The sequence below is a fragment of the Sphaeramia orbicularis genome, chromosome 5 (assembly GCF_902148855.1).
Source record: "Sphaeramia orbicularis chromosome 5, fSphaOr1.1, whole genome shotgun sequence".
Lineage (NCBI taxonomy): Eukaryota > Metazoa > Chordata > Actinopteri > Kurtiformes > Apogonidae > Sphaeramia > Sphaeramia orbicularis.
Window position 1 is genome coordinate 57,937,135 of NC_043961.1, and position 17,484 is coordinate 57,954,618.

The window sequence follows — 17,484 nt, forward strand, 5'->3', positions numbered from 1 at the left end:
GCTGAAAACTCGCTCGTTGCGTGTTGTCTCGTTTGAATTTTGACGTCGGCCACCAAACACTGAATCTCCTCGACCGACCACGGTGTAGTTTTGGGCTGTTATCATGTGGATTAATGTACCGCTATATTTACTGTAAACTTCTGCATCTGTTTTTTGTAAAATGGTGGGTCACGGAGAAAACTGTCTGACCAATCAGTGGTCTGCAGTGTTATACATCACAGTTTAGTATCACTTGGAACCTCGGCGGAGATGATACCAAAAAACTAGTACCAGGTACCAGATTCCAGGTCCTTTTTCGTAATGGAAACGCAAAAAGGCCGAGCTGAGTCGAGTCGAGTCAAGCCGATACCACGCAGTGGAAACGCAGCAATACACCTTCAACAGCACCAGACAGCACCACATTATCACTGAATCTGTTGGATTTAGGGGGACTCGTACTTGGCTTATTTTCCTTGTCTTCTGTTTTTGCCAGAGGGGAATACGCATCTCCTTTCTCTGAGGGCTTTTCTGTTTCCTTGCCGTATTCCGCTGAGGTTAACAGAAACCAGAAAGGTTCAATTAAAGACAGAACTCTAAAAACTCCGCAGCACATCAGGTAAGGCACTCACCTTTAGGCGATGTTTGACTGGTTGACAGCTCTGTCTGTTTCAAAGCGGACTCTTTTAGATTGGCGGATGACTCGGTCTTTGTGGAGGGCGACTCGGTTCTGTCCTTCTCATCTCCTGTTTTCTCCTCTGAGCTGGCCTTGCTCTCTTCACTGTCAGCCGCCTTCTCAGGTACAGATGCTGTCTCGGCACTGGAAGTCTGGAGAGACGAAAATAACAGACATGGCAACAGGAGGAGAGAAAAGAGCAAAGTTAGTAAAAGGGCAGAGCGAAAACTTAACAGGTGTCGAAGTTTGACAGGGGCATGATACGATGAGTATGGCTGAAGTGTGATGAACCATAAGAAGATGGACAAGACAATAAAGGAGAACAGAAAGACAGTGATGAGTAGTGGTGAAAAAAAAAAAAAAAAGAAAACCTCACCTCCTGCTCTGACAGTTTCTTGCTGTCTTGCTCTGAGGTCTCCTTGTCCTCTCCGGTGCCCAGGAGAGACTCACCCTTCTCTGCAGTCCAGAAAAACAACAACTCAAACTTTCATACTCAAAAGGCCGAACTTCTCATTTCCCAGTTGCGGGGTGTGCATACTGAGCGTACGGGCGCTCTGTTCTGACCTGGTGGGACTGGAGTGCCTGGCTGAGTGGTGACAGGGCTGGCGGGCACGGGGGTGTTGGGATCAGACGACACACTCTCCGTCAGTTTCTTCAATTCCATACCGATGGGAATAAGATCCGGAGAACTCAGTTTTCCATTGACATGCTCGAACTCTTGAACCTAAAAAAAAAAAAAAGGAGAAAGTGGATACTCTGGAATATAATGAAACATTTTTAAAGGAGTTATCTCCAAGTGAGGTGTATAATTTTGAAGGAAGGTCTCTCTTTTGGGACAAAAGTTACACTCTGGTATGAATTATGAATTGCGTGTGTGATTTTTGAGCGAAGAAACCACATATCTTGTGCGAAAACATTTTAATAAAACCTAAATAAAACATTTGTTGGCTCTGACAGTTTGTTCTCAGGGATTAGTTTTTCTTCTTCTCTTCTGTGTTTGCCTCTGCCCTGACAGATTGACCTACTTTGATTTCAGACTGCTCCTGTAGAGGAATTGGTGTTTTGGGCTGAAAACCTATCTTGCGGTTGTCTGAATAAGTAGTACCTACCTTTTTCCTGACAAGGGACATAACTCCGATCCTGGTTAGGACATGCTGACGAGACAGGCCCTCACGTGGGACGCCGTCAGCGAAAGTCTCTGCTCCGTCTGCCCCAGGCTCACACAGATGTCTCATAAACAGAGACACGTAGGCCCTGACCAATGCAAAAAAGGAAATATTTATTGCATTCATAGAATTTACAACACGACATAGACTTCCGTATTGGGAGCTGAAATTTATAATGCTTATCCTAATTTAAAAAAAACAAAAAAAAAACCAAACATCTGAAATGGACTCTGATTTGTGAAAATGTTTAGTGTCTCATGTAATTTCCTTATAATGTAACTATACTTCGCAATTTTGTTATATTGATGCCCCTACTTGGAATAGTCACTGTGATTTTTATATGACTATGGGGCAGGTATTTGCATAAGCCATTTTTGATTTTTGATTTTTTTCAATTTATTAATTTGTTTCAAACTTTCAAGTAAAAAAAGAAAAAAGAACTAAAAAAAAAACCAACCAATAAGTCAATTACATATGCATACCATCGATGGTCATTAATCACAGAAAAAGTTACAAAATACAATAAATTTAACATAAGTGTACATATGAATCAGCTCATAAACACAGTTTGAGAAGGGACAGAAAGAAGTTAAAGCTTATCTAGTCCTGCCCCTTTCTTATTTTCAGTGTCAGATTCATTATCAAATATATTTCCTTATATTTCTTATTTATCACGTTAAATTAGAGAACAAGGAAAAACTGGTCATAGCACCTTTGTATTGATTGTATCACCACTGCACAACCATTCAGCCAGAAATAAAATAACTTTTTGTCTCCACCAGGAGGTATTGTGATCACTTTGCTTTGTGCATTTGTTTGTTTGTTTGTTAGCAACTTAACGGGAAAACTATTCCAACCATCTTTACCAAATCTTCCCCACAGATAGGCCTAGGCCCTGGAACCAACCCATTAAATTTTGGGCCAAGTAGGCCAAAGTTCAAGGTCACAGCAAGGTCACAAAATCTACAATTTTCCTATCTCTCATCATTGAGCAATTTTCGAAAATTCATAAAAAAATTCAAAACGACTCCAATTAGCCTCCAATTTGATCCACCCGTAGCTTAGAACAATATCTTGTATCTGGCACAAAACTGTCCACATCCACTGTGGAATGTGGACTCTGTGGACATTTACTTTTAACATTGAAAATCCCATTTACCACACATTTTTCATTATAACTCAACAAAAAAATATTGATTGTAATTTCATATAATTTGACAGACACATGAGTGGTACCAAGCTTCAAATTTTCTGCTGTATGGAACAACCTTGAAACTGATTAATTTAAAAAGAAATAGTTGATCCACACATGCACATCATTCAGGGTGCTTGGCAGAGGTTTGCGTTCTCTGAACACTTGTTTTCATTGTGTTTTTTTTAATCAATTCAGCAATCACTGTAAAGCCATGTGAGGCAACTTTGTTGTGATATTGGGCTCTATTTGAAATATTTTATTTTGTAGTTTTTTTATGCAATGTATACAAACAAAATATACCAATAATATAAAGACATAACAGTATTAAGTAAGGCAAAATAGGATAACCTTCTTACAAAAAAAAAGAAAAAAAAAGGGAAAAACCAGTCAGTGCACAGGGTCAATACAAATAACTACATTAACCTCCTAAGACCCAGGAAATGTCAGCAAAGTACAAGCTTTTTTTTTTTTTTTTTTTTTAATCAAATAAGTGCCTATATTGGAAACATCATGATGCAACAGTTTTGTCAGATGCAGTTATTACATTTTTTATGGAATGTCCTTTGTGGTGGACAGTTTTCTTTTCTTTTCTTTTTTTTTGTATAAAGTTGTGAAACTCTTGTCCATAAATGTGGACAGGAAACCCATAGCTGGTTCTTAGGAGGTTAAGTACTTGCTATGAGAGATGTACCAATATGGTCTAAATATGGCTGCCACATTTTCAGAAAGGTGTTATATTGTTTTCTGAGACAGTAAGTGATTTTTTTCCAGGGGGATACGACTGTTCATCTCAAAAGTCCACCTTTTCTCTAAATACCCCTGAAATTGAATATAACTTAAATCCTAATATCACAATTAAAGCATCCTAAAGTGAGGTAACCCTACAATTTGTAAAGGCCAACTTTTACAAAATGAACATAAACATTTTAGAGCTTCGCCCTGGGCTGCATAAAGATTGCAATAATATCCCAGAGCTGCCTCCTAACTTGACTTGCAGGCACCATTTAACTAAAAAGGAATTGTATGAAAAGACTACAAACTGCTACTTAACAACATGACGGGTGTAGTAAAAAAAAAAAAAGAAAAAAAGAGAAGTACTGTGGGATTACCTGAACTCACGCTCACTCTTCCCCCTCAGGTCCCTAACCAGCCAATGGGAGTTGAAAGCATCCTGAGGAGGCATTCCCCAGCGCATGATGGCATTGAGGAAGGCTTTCCTCTGGCGAGCGTTGAACCCCAGGACCTTACCGTGAAAAGAAACAGCATTAAATACAAATCTGCACAGAGGATGTTAATCATGGGAATATGTTAATTTCTGAATATTTCTTCCTGGTAAATTATACTTAATTATAAAAACACTGAAATGTGAGGGTGTACCTAATTGAAATGCAGCAAATGATTCTTTTGTTGCTTATTTGATCTTATAAAAACTTGACCTTTATCCTTTCCTTCCTCTGTTCTACAGAGGAATGAGCCACAAAAGAGCATCAAATACTGAACAGTGAATTTAATTATGAGGATACTTTGGGCTCAAAGATACCATTACTTAACGTGCTATTTCTTTTTTGTAATTATTTTTTTATTATTATTTTTCAGTCTGCATCATCTTAGCATTTTACATCATTTACATGACTTCTATGTATGTAAAGAGGAAAAAAAAAAAAAAAACGCAAAACATTCTCAAACAGGGGAGCATTGACAGGAATAGTAAAAATATACAAAGCAACCCAAAATATAGTTAAAGGGAAACAACACATATTTCACATTCCATTCTTTTCCCCTGTATAAGATGAACATTGAACATTTAAAGTATAGCACGAACCCAGGGTTTACATGGATCTATATGCACAATACTCTTATTCAGTGAAATCAGCTCTTAATACACTGAACAAAAATATAAACGCACCACTTTTGTTTTTGCTCCCATTTTTCATGAGCTGAACTCAAAGATCTAAAACTTTTTCTATGTACACAAAAGGCCTATTTCTCTCAAATATTGTTCATAAATTTGTCTAAATCTGTGTTAGTGAGCAATTCTCCTTTGTCCTTTGCTGAGATAATCCATCCACCTCACAGGTGTGCCAGATCAAGATGCTGATTAGACAGCAGGATTATTGCACAGGCGTGACTTAGGCTGGCCACAATAAAAGGCCACTCTAAAATGTGCAGTTTTACAGTATTGGGTGGTCCAGGGGGGTCAGAAAACCAGTCAGTATTTGGTGTGACCACCATTTTCCTCGCACAGTCTTCTTCATGAATTCTCTGAAACAGCTTTGGAGATGGCTTATGGTAGAGAAATGAACATTCAGTTCACAGGCAAAAGCTCTGGTGGAGATTCCTGAAGTCAGCATGCCAATTGCATATTCCCTCAAAACTTGTGACATCTGTGGTATTGTGCTGTGTGATAAAACTGCACATTTTAGAGTGGCTTTTTATTGTGGCCAGCCTAAGGCACACCTGTGCAAAAGTCCTGCTGTCTAATCAGCATCTTGATATGCCACACCTGTGAGGTGGATGGATTATCTCAGCAATGAAGAAGTGTTCACTAACACAAATTTAGACAGATTTGTGAACAATATTTGAGAGAAATAAACCTTGTGTGTACACAGAAAAAGTTTTAGATCTTTGAGTTCAGCTCATGAAAAATGGGAGCAAAAACAAAAGTGGTGCGTTTATATTTTTATTCAGTGTAGTTTTATAAAATTAACCCATTTTTTCCAATACTTTGTGAATTTGTCTAAATCCAGTCTGACAGAGAAAGTCAACTTCTCCATCCTATACATGTCATCTATAACCTCTATCCACTCCTCCATTTTTGGTACATCCTTTTTTACCCACTTCCTAGTGATGGTTTTTTTCCCTGCTACTGACAATATTCTGAATAAATATTTGTCTTGTGAATGTGTTATCCCCTGGTTCTCTTTTCCCAAGTATATAGATTCAAAAGGGAATGGAAATTGGACTTTGAAAATTTTCTCCATGCTTTTCTTCAAATCCTGCCAAAAAGGCACAGCATAAGGGCAGTCCCAAAATATATGAAAATGGCAAAAATTCCACAGTCTTAAATTAAAGTAAGCAAAAAAAAATTTAGCTTGAATTAAGGAAAAAAATCTTGAATTAAGCCAAAAAAACATCTTCAATTAAATAAAAACAATCTTCAATTAAACCAAAAACATCTCCAATTTAGCAAAAAATCTTGAGTTAAGCCAAAAAAAAATCTTCAATTAAGTAAATTAAACGTCTTGAATTAAGCCAAAAAAATCTTCAATTAAAAAAAAATCTAGAATTCCCATCTTATTTTTTTTTTTTTGTGTATTGCAAAAAATAACATTAAATTACGAAAATATTTACATTTATAAACTATCCTGTACCAATAAAATGTGAATAACCTGAACAAATATGAAAAACCTGAAATGTCTAAAGAAAATTAAGCACAAGCTGAACTATTTTTCTGCCTGTTACTCAGTGTTTAGTGTCTTTGTAGATCTGATCCATAATGCACATGTAGAAATGATAAGTTGAGGAATAATATTGTTAAAATTGCACTAAATTTTCTTACATTTTTTAATTTAAATTTCTTTTTTTTTTTTCAGGATTTTTTTTTTCTTTTTTTTGGTAGCCAAAAAAACATCTTCAATTAAGTACAAAAAAAAAAAAAAATCTTCAATTAAGCCAAAAACATCTCCAATTTAGCAAAAAATCTTGAGTTGAGCCAAAAAAAAATCTTCAATTAAGTAAATTAAACCTCTTGAATTAATCCAAAAAAATCTTCAAAAAAAAAAAAATCTAGAATTAACAACTTATTTTTTTTTCTGTTTTATTGCAAAAAATAACATTAAATAATGAAAATATTTACATTTATAAACTATCCTGTACCAATAAAATGTGAATAACCTGAACAAATATGAACAACCTGAAATGTCTAAAGAAAATTAAGCACAAGTTGAACTATTTTTCTGCCTGTTCCTCAGTGTTTAGTGTCTTAGATCCGATCCATAATGCATATGGACAAATGATAAATTGAGGAATAATATTGTTAAAATTGCACTAAATTTTCTTACGTTTTTTAATTTAAATTTCTTTTTTTTTTTTTTTTTTATAGTTTATAAAAGTAAGTATTTTCATAATTTAATGTTTTTGTTTTTTTTTTTTTACACTAAAACAGAAACAAAAATTTGGAGTTGTCATTATTTATAGGTTATTCTGTTATTATTTTTCTGATCCGGCCCATTGCAGATCAAATTTAGCTGAATATGGCCCCTGAACTAAAATAAGTTTGACACCCCTGCTTTACACATTTACCACTGTTGGAATGCCGTTCTTCATCTGGGTTTGCATCTATATTTTCTGTGACTGTATGTGCATTTGAATGAGTGAATGAATGAATGAATATTTTTATTTCAGTTATGTATAAAACACATACATATTAAAAAAAAAACAAACAAACATAAAATTAACACAATTGGTAACTGAAAAAGGAAGAAGCTGAAGCCAGAGGCTTATTTCTGCTTCTCCTACTCCCATCCTTACTCCAACTCCACACCTGAAGTTGCAGCAGATTAAACATAAACACAAATTATTCTACATTCGGTTTTATAAGTCACTTTGAAATCATATTACTTCCATAGCCCTTGAGAATTTGACAAGTTAAAGCTTTTTTGAAACTTGACAGCGAGCTCCACAGTTTCACTTCATCCTTCAATTTGTTCCATAATTTGACACCAGTAACAGAAACACAGTGATATTTAACGTTTGTTCTTACTTTACATGTTTCAAACACAAACATCCCTCTTAAATTATAATGTTCTTCTCTTACCTCAAAAATTTTCTGAATACAAACAGGAAGATTTTTACTTTTAGCACGAAACATAAATTCCATTGTTTTTAAATATACAATATCAAAAAAATTTTAGGAAACCAGATTCTACAAAAAGTGGATTACTTGATTGAAGATGACCAGCTTTGTTTATGACTCTGATAGCTTTTTTTTGGAGTTTAATTATTGGGTCTATATTAGTTTTATTTGCTTTAAGATGCATAAAAAAAGTCATTCATACCTCGATGCTGCCTCCAACTCGTGCCAGTAACGGTGGCAGAGGTTTGTCTTTTTCACTCTTCAGCTGCCGACGGGATTGTCTGCGTCCACCTACGACAAAAAATCTTAGTTAGAACAATCTCACTCCAAGAACTTCCCCGTCGGTACAATTATGGTATGGTATTATGGGTTGTCAAATCTGTAAGTTTTTTTGTCTCTCCGAACCTTCAGGCCTCTCCTCGAAGTCTTCATCCTCGTCCTCGGATCCCACAGAGTACTCCGACTGATTGTCTGAAAGATCATCCTGCCATTCTGAGCCACACATCAAAGAGAAACAGTACATTGCGTTCGCTTCTGTTGGTGGCCACCTGAGGGCGCCATGGCACTGCAGATTACTACAGACCACTACATCAGGACATGCACATACAGTACTTACGCCACTTCTGTCCTCTGGAAGTGAGGTCAAAGTTGACTACTCTGGCAATCTCTTTAAATTTGGAGAGTGCTTTTAACGCCGCGATGGGCTTTGAAATCTTTACACCTTCACAGAAAACCGCTGTTGACCCGCAGTTTGCTATTTTATTAAAAAAAAGCACACTACAGGACATATGGGAATAAAAACTGTCGAGCTATTAGAAAGAAGTGCTTGAAAAACCCATTGAGAAGACTATATAAATGCATGACTTACAAGGGGAGCTTTAGGCTAGTTTAACACGCTCTGTGGCAGATTTAATGGAGGTCAACAGCTCTTGTTGAGACTTACAGCCTAAGAGGATTTAATAAACATGGTGATTAGTTTTTGTGATGTTATTTCATGAACTGATAAATCCAAATTATTGCGTGTTAAGATAATGTCACCTTGTTAACTCGCTAATGAAGCCGGGCCGGTGCGTGAAGCGGCTTGAGTCGCACCGCTCTCTTATTGAATTCACTGATTGGGTCATTTGCTATAGATATCAAAGTCAATCAAAAATGCGTAGCTGTGCAAGAAGAGCTTTTGACCTGCACTAAAGAAACCAGAGAGGAGTTTACAGGATAATAATGTGACACATGTTTCATTTTACATCTGTCTACTGCAATCTATGATGATGTATACAAAAATATACCTACGCAGCTTAGCTTAAGGTGCACTTTTGGAATAATTAAATATAAGTTCATCTGTTGATAGGTGTATGTAGTGGTGACTATGTAAAAGACAACATTTAGGGCCAGATTTACTAAGGGTTTCAGTACAGACCTGATGAAGGCACAGTGTATCTACTACACTGGAAAAAATCCAAATCTTATCAAGTGTATTTTTCCTCATTTTTAGTCAAAATATCTCATCACACTTAAAATAAGACATAATCGCCTAAAGAGTAACTTTTCTGTGACGTATAAGTGGGTTTCTTACTGATTAAATAACTTAAAATAGATACGATTTGGAAAAACCTGACTCGTTAGTTCATTACACCTAAACTGAAGAGCAAACAAACTGGTTCCCAACATACACACACTGCAAAAATCCAAATCTTACTAAGTGTATTTTTTCTCATTTTTAGTCAAAATATTTCATCACACTTAAAATAAGACATAATCACCTAAAGAGTAACTTTTCAGTGAGATATAAGAACTGATTTTTAGACACTAGAGCTAGAAAATCTTATTTTAAGAAATCTTATCAAGATAATTTTCACTTGTTCCATTGGCAGAGTTTTTTTTTTTTTTCTTAATTCAAGGATTTTTTTGCTTAATTCATGATTTTTTTTTTTTTTTGCTTAATTCAAGATTTTTTTTTTTTTTTGCTTAATTCAAAGTTTTTTGTTTGCTTTATTCAAGATTTTTTTTTTTGCTTAATTCAAGAATTTTTTTTGCTTAATTCAAGATTATTTTTTTTTGCTTAATGCAAGATTTTTTTTGCTTAATTCAAGATTTTTTTTGCTTAATTCAAGAATTTTTTGCTTGATTCAATTTTTTTCGGTTAATTCAAGATTTTTTTTTGCTTAATTCAAGATTTTTTGCTTAATTCAAGATTTTTTTTTTTTGCTTAATTCAAAGTTTTTTGTTTGCTTTATTCAAGATTTTTTTTTTGCTTTATTCAACAACTGTTTGCTTAATTCAAGATTTTTTGTTTTGCCCAATTCAAGATTTCTTTTGCTTAATTCAAGTTTTTTTTTTTTGCTTAATTCAAGATTTTTTTTGCTTAATTCAAGCATTTTTTTTTTTTGCTTGATTCAATTTTTTTTTTTTTTTGCTTAATTCAAGATTTTTTTTTTTTTTTTGCTTAATTCAAGATTTTTTTTGCTTAATTCAAGCTGAATATTTTTATGACATGATGATGCAGCAGTCACCTTGAAATGAAATGTAACCTCATAAAATAGCAATAATCTAATTTGATCTGCACTTAACTGTATTCTTTAAGTAATGCTAAAGTTGGATTTTCATAATAAAAACATATGGTAATTATTTTAAGTCAAATAAGGCATGATTTTTAAATTTGGCCGGTGAAAAACATTTTTGGCCGATAAATTTTTGGAGGTCACTCGCCAATAGCAGATGAGGTAAAAAGTTAATTTTATGCCCTGGTCACAAACCTTAGTGAATCATGGTGTGCGATTCATTTACTATTACTTACCCTCCTCTCCAAAATGTAAGCTTTGAAATGAGCACCTCCACAAATACATATGCAATTAGGTCAGACGCAGGAGGAACTGTGTCCATGCCTTTCTGGTGCTAATTTTGTGCTGCCTCCCTTTAGTGAATGCTCACAGTAGTTTTGGGGTAAGGGTGTAAAAGCAGGTTGGTACAAAAAAGTTAGTAAATCTGGCCCCAGGTCTTGAATTTTGAAGGCTGCTTAAAGATGCAGACAAAAATAAACAGATGACTAATGTAAAAGAATATACCTGTCATCTGTCTTCGCTGCATTTGGTCAGTGTTTTTGTTCTGTTTAGTGAATGTACACTTTGCATCAGTATGAGGCTGAACAGTAAACCTAGTGGGTGCAGAGGCAGGTGTACAGTCGGTCTGCTGTGGGAGCCTACCTTGATCCTCCTGGGTCGTATCGTTGTAGTTGACCTGCTTTCTGATACGTTTGCCCTTTCCCAGGTTCCGGGCCAGATCCTCCTGCTGTTGCTCATAGTGGTGGCGCAGGAGTTTTTCCCAGTAATCTGGATCGACGTTCTCCTCCTGCTTTATGATCTCCCGCTCCACCTCCTCCTGGAAATGTGCAAACACGCAACGCAAATTACAAGTGGGGCGGGGGGGTCATTTCAGGAAAATTTTCAGATTCAACTTTAGCCCAGATTTCCTAATGCTCCCATGTCTTGGGAATACAAAAATGAGAAAAAATTTCTAATCAAGTCCAACCCCCCCCCCCACTCCAAAATAACTTTTTCAACCCTGAAAACGTGGGGTTTTTGGCAACTTTCAAACAATGTAGCAATATGCTCATGCTGGGCCCTTAAAAGTTTTTTGTGAGACATGTCATGTCTTAAGAATGCTTGAATGAATGAAGTGTCAGTGATTCCCGCCAAAATATGTACAGTCTACTCTCGTTATACCGCCAACTTCTGTTCACGGCCAAATTGGCGGTATAGCGAAAATGGCGTTACAACGGGTTGCGTCCATAATGTGCATGTCTTTACTATATGATGTCTATGCTGCCTCCGTTAACCCGTTCTAATTACGTTTCTAAATAAATCTTGATTCTGTTATGTTGTACGGCAGGGATCGGCAACCTTTAACACTCAAAGAGCCATTTCGACCCGGTTTCCACGGAAAAGACAACACTGGGTGCCGCACCTCGGAGGTGCCACGGTGGCGCACCTCGGAGGTGCTGCGCCGCGCCGCTGGCGGTATAACGGTCGGGAAATCAATGGTATAAGTGTTGTTTGTGCATGGAACTGGGCTGGCGGATGGCGATAAGCGGAAATGGCGGTATAACGGCGGGCGGTTTAACGAGAGTAGACTGTACTAGTGTTTCCCACCACACTGATGGTGGCAAATTCAAATGGAATGTACATGTTTTAATATTTAGTCTCGAATGTGGCTTTGAAAGGTCCAAAGGCCTTGGGGGGTCCCACCAGGAAACCAGAGGGAAGAGAACTTAGGACATATTTGATACAATGTCAGAATGTATGAATTGTTGAAAAAACTAGGCATTTTGGTGACCTTTAACCCTCAACATGACCTTGACATTAGACTGTTCATAGTACAAAGTACTCTTAGGATACAATATGGCACTGACAAGATAAGATCATTAAATAGCCCATCATGAACATATTTATACACTGCACTGGACAAAAGAGTGGAGAGGCTGGGAAAGTTGCGGAAAACATGGATTTTCAGAGTTAAAAAAGTTACTTTCGGGGTGTGTGTGTGTGTGTGTGTGGAGGGGGGGGGGTTAGACAAAAATTTCAAAAAAATTACACAGGAAACTTAAAACATGTTGTTGCATCAGAAAATCAGGGCTAATATGGTATTGATATTAAACCCCCCACCCCCCCCACCCACCCCCATTACAAGTTACTCTGGGGTGAAGTCAAGGAATGGTTAACATCTGGTCAAAAAAATTAAATTACAATAATTTACACCAAACTTATATTTTTGGGTAGGTAATTACTTATATTGTCAGAAAAATGTATTTTGAAATGAGAAAAAAATTGTGAAAAAAAAAAAATTGAGTAGATTTCTGAGTGTGCTGTCATTCTGGGTTCATTTTATAAACTCTCATAAATAAACTACATTTCTTCCAAATACATTGATCTTTGACTATTATATTATTTATGTCATATTCTAAGCACACAGTGTTTAAAATTAATAAATGCATATATCTATGCAAAATATACATTTGAATATTATTTGTATGTTGTAAATATTGTAAAAAAAAAAAAAAAAAAAAAAAGTAGATGATATTGATAATTGAAATAAAAAATGTTTAATTTGATATTTACTTTTGTTGTCCATCTGTGACGCTGCCATTTGTCATAACTCTTGCTATTTAGGTATGATCAAATATTTTTTTCTTCTAACCAGTTATTAGGTTGTAAAATAGAGGGTTTAAGTTACACAATGAATACACTTGAAGATGAAAATGTCAGAGGAACTTCACTGTGGAGAACTTTGTAATTCTTGCAAAAAATAGACATTAATTTTTTGTCCATCTGTGACACATTAGTTTTTGATATTTTTCATTTAAAAATATTTAAAACTAAATTTTGTTCTTTGAATCTGTTTAAGATGGCATTTAGACCTTTAGAATTATGTGTAATATTTGTCTTAAACTGGTCTGGTTCCAAAGTTATGAATCAAAAAGTAGTGGGCGGTCCATCTGTGACGCCCTTGACCCCGCCCTCTGGTGTTTCAGTGTTATTATGAAGGATTTTATGAAGCACTACTGTGTAAATAGTTTACCACAGTGCTAAGCATGAGACTAAATACCTTACACTACTGTAATTTTTTAATTCAGTATAATTCATTACAACCAATAGTAAATGCATTTGTCTTGTAGTTTCTAAGACAGTTTATTCAGATTGTTCCTTTAGGTTTTCTGGAGATATTTCAACGAAGTAAATGTGTCCTTTGAGATTTTACACTTGATGTAAGTATTTAATACAGTGTTTTTCAACCTTGGGGTTGGTACACGTGTGGTCGCCTGGAATTCAAATGGGGTCGCCTCAAATTTGTAGTGACTGAATTAAAAATTTAAAAAAACTTACTAATAGAAAATATATGGTGAGTTGACAGAGAATATCCCAATCCATAAAAGACATGACAAACTGTGAGTCTGAAACTGCAGCACTGTGGTTCTGTTTATCTGTCAAATGTTCATTGTGGTCAGTTTCAGATGCTGCAGCTCTTTCATAATTCATAGTTTGAGTTCTTGTTTGTTCAGTATTAATTGTCAGCCTTGTAAATCCAAGCTGGACTGACTGTACATATCCTGACCAAGGAAAATCAAATTCTCACTTTGTGCAGTAAGCTACACCTGGCTTTACTGCCTCCATCCATAATAAAATACATTACATAGACTAAATGTCATCTAAAATTAGCGTTTATTTGCAACATAACAGAGCAAACTATTACATGATCAATTTTAGCAAAAAAATGTTTGAGGTTGCCAGAAATTTGTGATGTTAAAATGGGGTCACGAGCCAAAAAAGGTTGGAAACTGCTGGTTTAATCCCTCATTAGACATTCTTATTATGAGACGATATGTGAAATGGGAAATGTATGTGCAATGTGCTTGAATTCTCACTTATGTCCCAGAAAGCAACTGCAAAAAACAACCAAAGTCCATCTATTTACATTTCTAAATAACACAATGGATGGGAAGAACCAGCGGTTGTTAATGTAAACTGCTATATTCTGACCTCTCCATCTTCTTCCTTCACCACATACTGAGCCACCTTAAAGGAGCTCAGGTATTCGTTCATGTTCTGAATCTCTGTGTCTTCGGTGGCATCCTGGCTGCGGTCCAGCAGCTTCGAGATGGCGTCATCATCGTAATGAATCACATTACCCTCCTCACCATCTTTGTTGTCACCTGTTGATGAAAACATCACTTTTAAGGATTTATGTTGACAAATGTTTTGTTTGAGCATGTTTACATTACTTACTTGTTTACTTACTGATTAAATAACTTAAAATAGATAGGATTTTGGAAAAACCGGACCCGTTACTTCATTACACCTAAACTGAAGAGCAAACAAACTGGTTCCAAACATACACACACTGCAAAAATCTAAATCTTACCAAGTGTATTTTTGTCATTTCTAGTCCAAATATCTCATCACACTTGAAATAAGATATAATCACCTAAAGAGTAACTTTTCAGTGAGATATAAGACCTGATTTTTAGACAATAGATCTGGAAAATCTTATTTCAAGAAATCGTACCAAGATAATTTTCACTTGTTCTATTGGCGGATTTTTTTGCTTGAATTAAGTAAATAAATCTGCCAATCGAACAAGTGAAAATGATGAATGATGTAGTGTTTTTAATATTGCCATAGATGTTTGAAGATCTAGTTGAAGAAAACAATGCAAAGATTCAAGAATGGCCGACAGACTCCATCCTGTGTCAGTGAACCTGAATGCATGGACATACCCATGGTTCTGGCCGCCTCCATTTCATCTTTAAAAAGCTCCTCGGTGCCAAACTTAAGGATGTCATCCAGCTCCTGTTTGGACATGGAGCCGGTTTTGGAGCCCAGACCGGGTCGAACCACCAGGTGGGTCAGCATCATCTTCCTCTTCGCCACCTGTGTGATCCGCTCCTCCACCGAGCCTCGTGTCACGAAGCGGTAGATCATCACCTTCTTGTTTTGGCCTATACGGTGGGCTCTGCTAAAAGCCTGAGAGGATGAGAAGACGCAGCAAGAGTGAAGGGGCAGTAAGAAGAAATTAAACATAATTAAACAGCTTCTTTTATCACCAAACAAGTGAACAATTATCTGCTGCTTAAAAGCTTGGTGTTCAGAAGCAGAATCCGAATAGCCTTTATTTTCATTGTGTGTGCAATCAAATTAAGCGTGCTACTCCAGTCAGTGCAACAATATGAATAAAAAAAACAATATGTCAGAAAATAAGAATAGATCAAATATAAAATTACAAAAACTAAAAAGTAAAATAAGACTAGAAAAGCACTCTGAGAGCGCAGACCTCCGCCAAGGCAGATCAGTGCCCCCCCCGATCACCACCAAAATGTAATCATTTGTTCCTTGTGCCAGTATCAATATTTCCATAAATTTTCATCCAAATCTGTCCATAACTTTTTGAAAGATCCGGATCAGTCTTTGCCATTTGATAGAACACCCCATTGTAAATCCCTGAGTCAAATTGCATGAGATTTGCACAGTTCCCCCATATTGTGATTTCCACCATAAATATTAGTCCCATATTTATTTGACCTATATTTTAAGATTCCTTGACCATGAAAACATACCATTAGCAACTGGATTCAGAATTATATCCTTATTAGTTCAGTAGTTATTCACGAAAATCACATTTCTCGTAATGGCGGTTTTCTTCTGGATCTAGCTCCTTAAGTATTAAAGCTACATGAAATCCGGTGGCATACTCCCGATGCGGAACTGACTGAGCTACACGATGGTGCTTGTCAGAAATTTCTACCTTTAATATTAAAGGCACAGTAGGCCAAAAAGTAAGGGCACCCCCATTTTTTATATAAATTGAGATAAAATCCGCCTTCTGGATCAGATCCGGATCAGCCTTTGAAATGTGATAGAGGACCCCATTGTCAATTCCTGAGTTAAATTTCATGAGTTTTGGTCAATAATTAAGCGAGATATTGGGAAACGAAAATTTTGGCCCCATTTACCACAATGTTAACGAAAATTTCAAAGTGATCCAGAATCCAGGATTTCTTCCGGATCACCCCCAAAAGTTAATCATTTCTTCCTTATCCCATTTCCAACAAACCCTGAAAATTTCATCAAAATCTGTCCATAACTTTTTGAGTTATGTTGCACACTAACGGACAGACAAACAGACAGACAGACAAACAAACCCTGGCAAAAACATAACCTCCTTGGCGGAGGTAAAAATAGAATAGAAAATTTTACAAAAAGTAAAATAAGAACGCCTAAGCAAAAGTCAAAATTAAGTAAAATAAGAACACCTAAACAAAATGTGGAGAATTTGATGTAGATCACACACATGCTTTTTGGAAATGTGATAAAATAATTGGGTTTTAGGAGATGGCGTGTGGAGGACAACAACAAATATTGGAGTATGAGATTCCAATGTGCTGTGATGGACTGCATTTGTGGAACTTATCTGATGGAAATGTGGTGGGAAACGACATATACTCGGTTCAGGCACTTGTAGTGGCTGCAAAAAAGCTTTTACAAAGAACTGGGGAAGGACAGAACCACCAACACAGGACCAGTGGATCGCAGTTATTGAAGGAAACGGAAAGGGTGACTCAGACTGTAACTACAGGAAGCTCAAATGGACAAAAAGTGGAATAAATGGATTGATTACAGAGCTCAGAATGGATAATACAAATGTGTTGAAATGTGTGTAATGTACCCAAGCAATGTTGGTTTGTTCGTTTTTTGTTGTTTTGTTAAATATACAGTATGTGCAGAAAATTTCAATAAAAACTTGAGTGAAAAAAAGAAGGCCTAAACAAAACTCCAAATTCAGTGCTGTTTCTGCACAGTGTTAGGGAGAGTGTGGAGAGGCTACGGCAGATCATGGGCACATTTTTTGGTTGTCCCAACTTGTTCAGTACTTCTAGTTGGAGGTATCCAAAATACTATCAAAAACACTGGGCTTTAAAGGTGCAGTATGTAGGAATTCTGTTCTAAGTAATTATAAAATGGCCTTGACTGTCACCAGACTTTAACCCTTTCATGCATTGTGGTCACTACAGTGGACAGTTCTTCTCCAGCTGTCCTCTTGTATATTCATAAGTTTTGTTGTTTTAGTT

General features: G+C 36.2%; 1 protein-coding gene across 1 annotated transcript in view; it reads right to left on the minus strand.

Moving 5' to 3' along the window:
- chd5 (chromodomain helicase DNA binding protein 5) overlaps positions 1-17,484 on the minus strand; it is a 118,592-nt gene that overhangs the window by 28,932 nt on the left and 72,176 nt on the right. Inside the window, 11 exon segments of the mRNA XM_030134549.1 lie at positions 439-528; positions 609-804; positions 1,029-1,108; positions 1,217-1,376; positions 1,762-1,906; positions 4,123-4,256; positions 8,071-8,159; positions 8,274-8,360; positions 11,069-11,243; positions 14,399-14,571; positions 15,136-15,382. Of these exon segments, the coding sequence (XP_029990409.1) occupies positions 439-528; positions 609-804; positions 1,029-1,108; positions 1,217-1,376; positions 1,762-1,906; positions 4,123-4,256; positions 8,071-8,159; positions 8,274-8,360; positions 11,069-11,243; positions 14,399-14,571; positions 15,136-15,382 (1,576 nt within the window).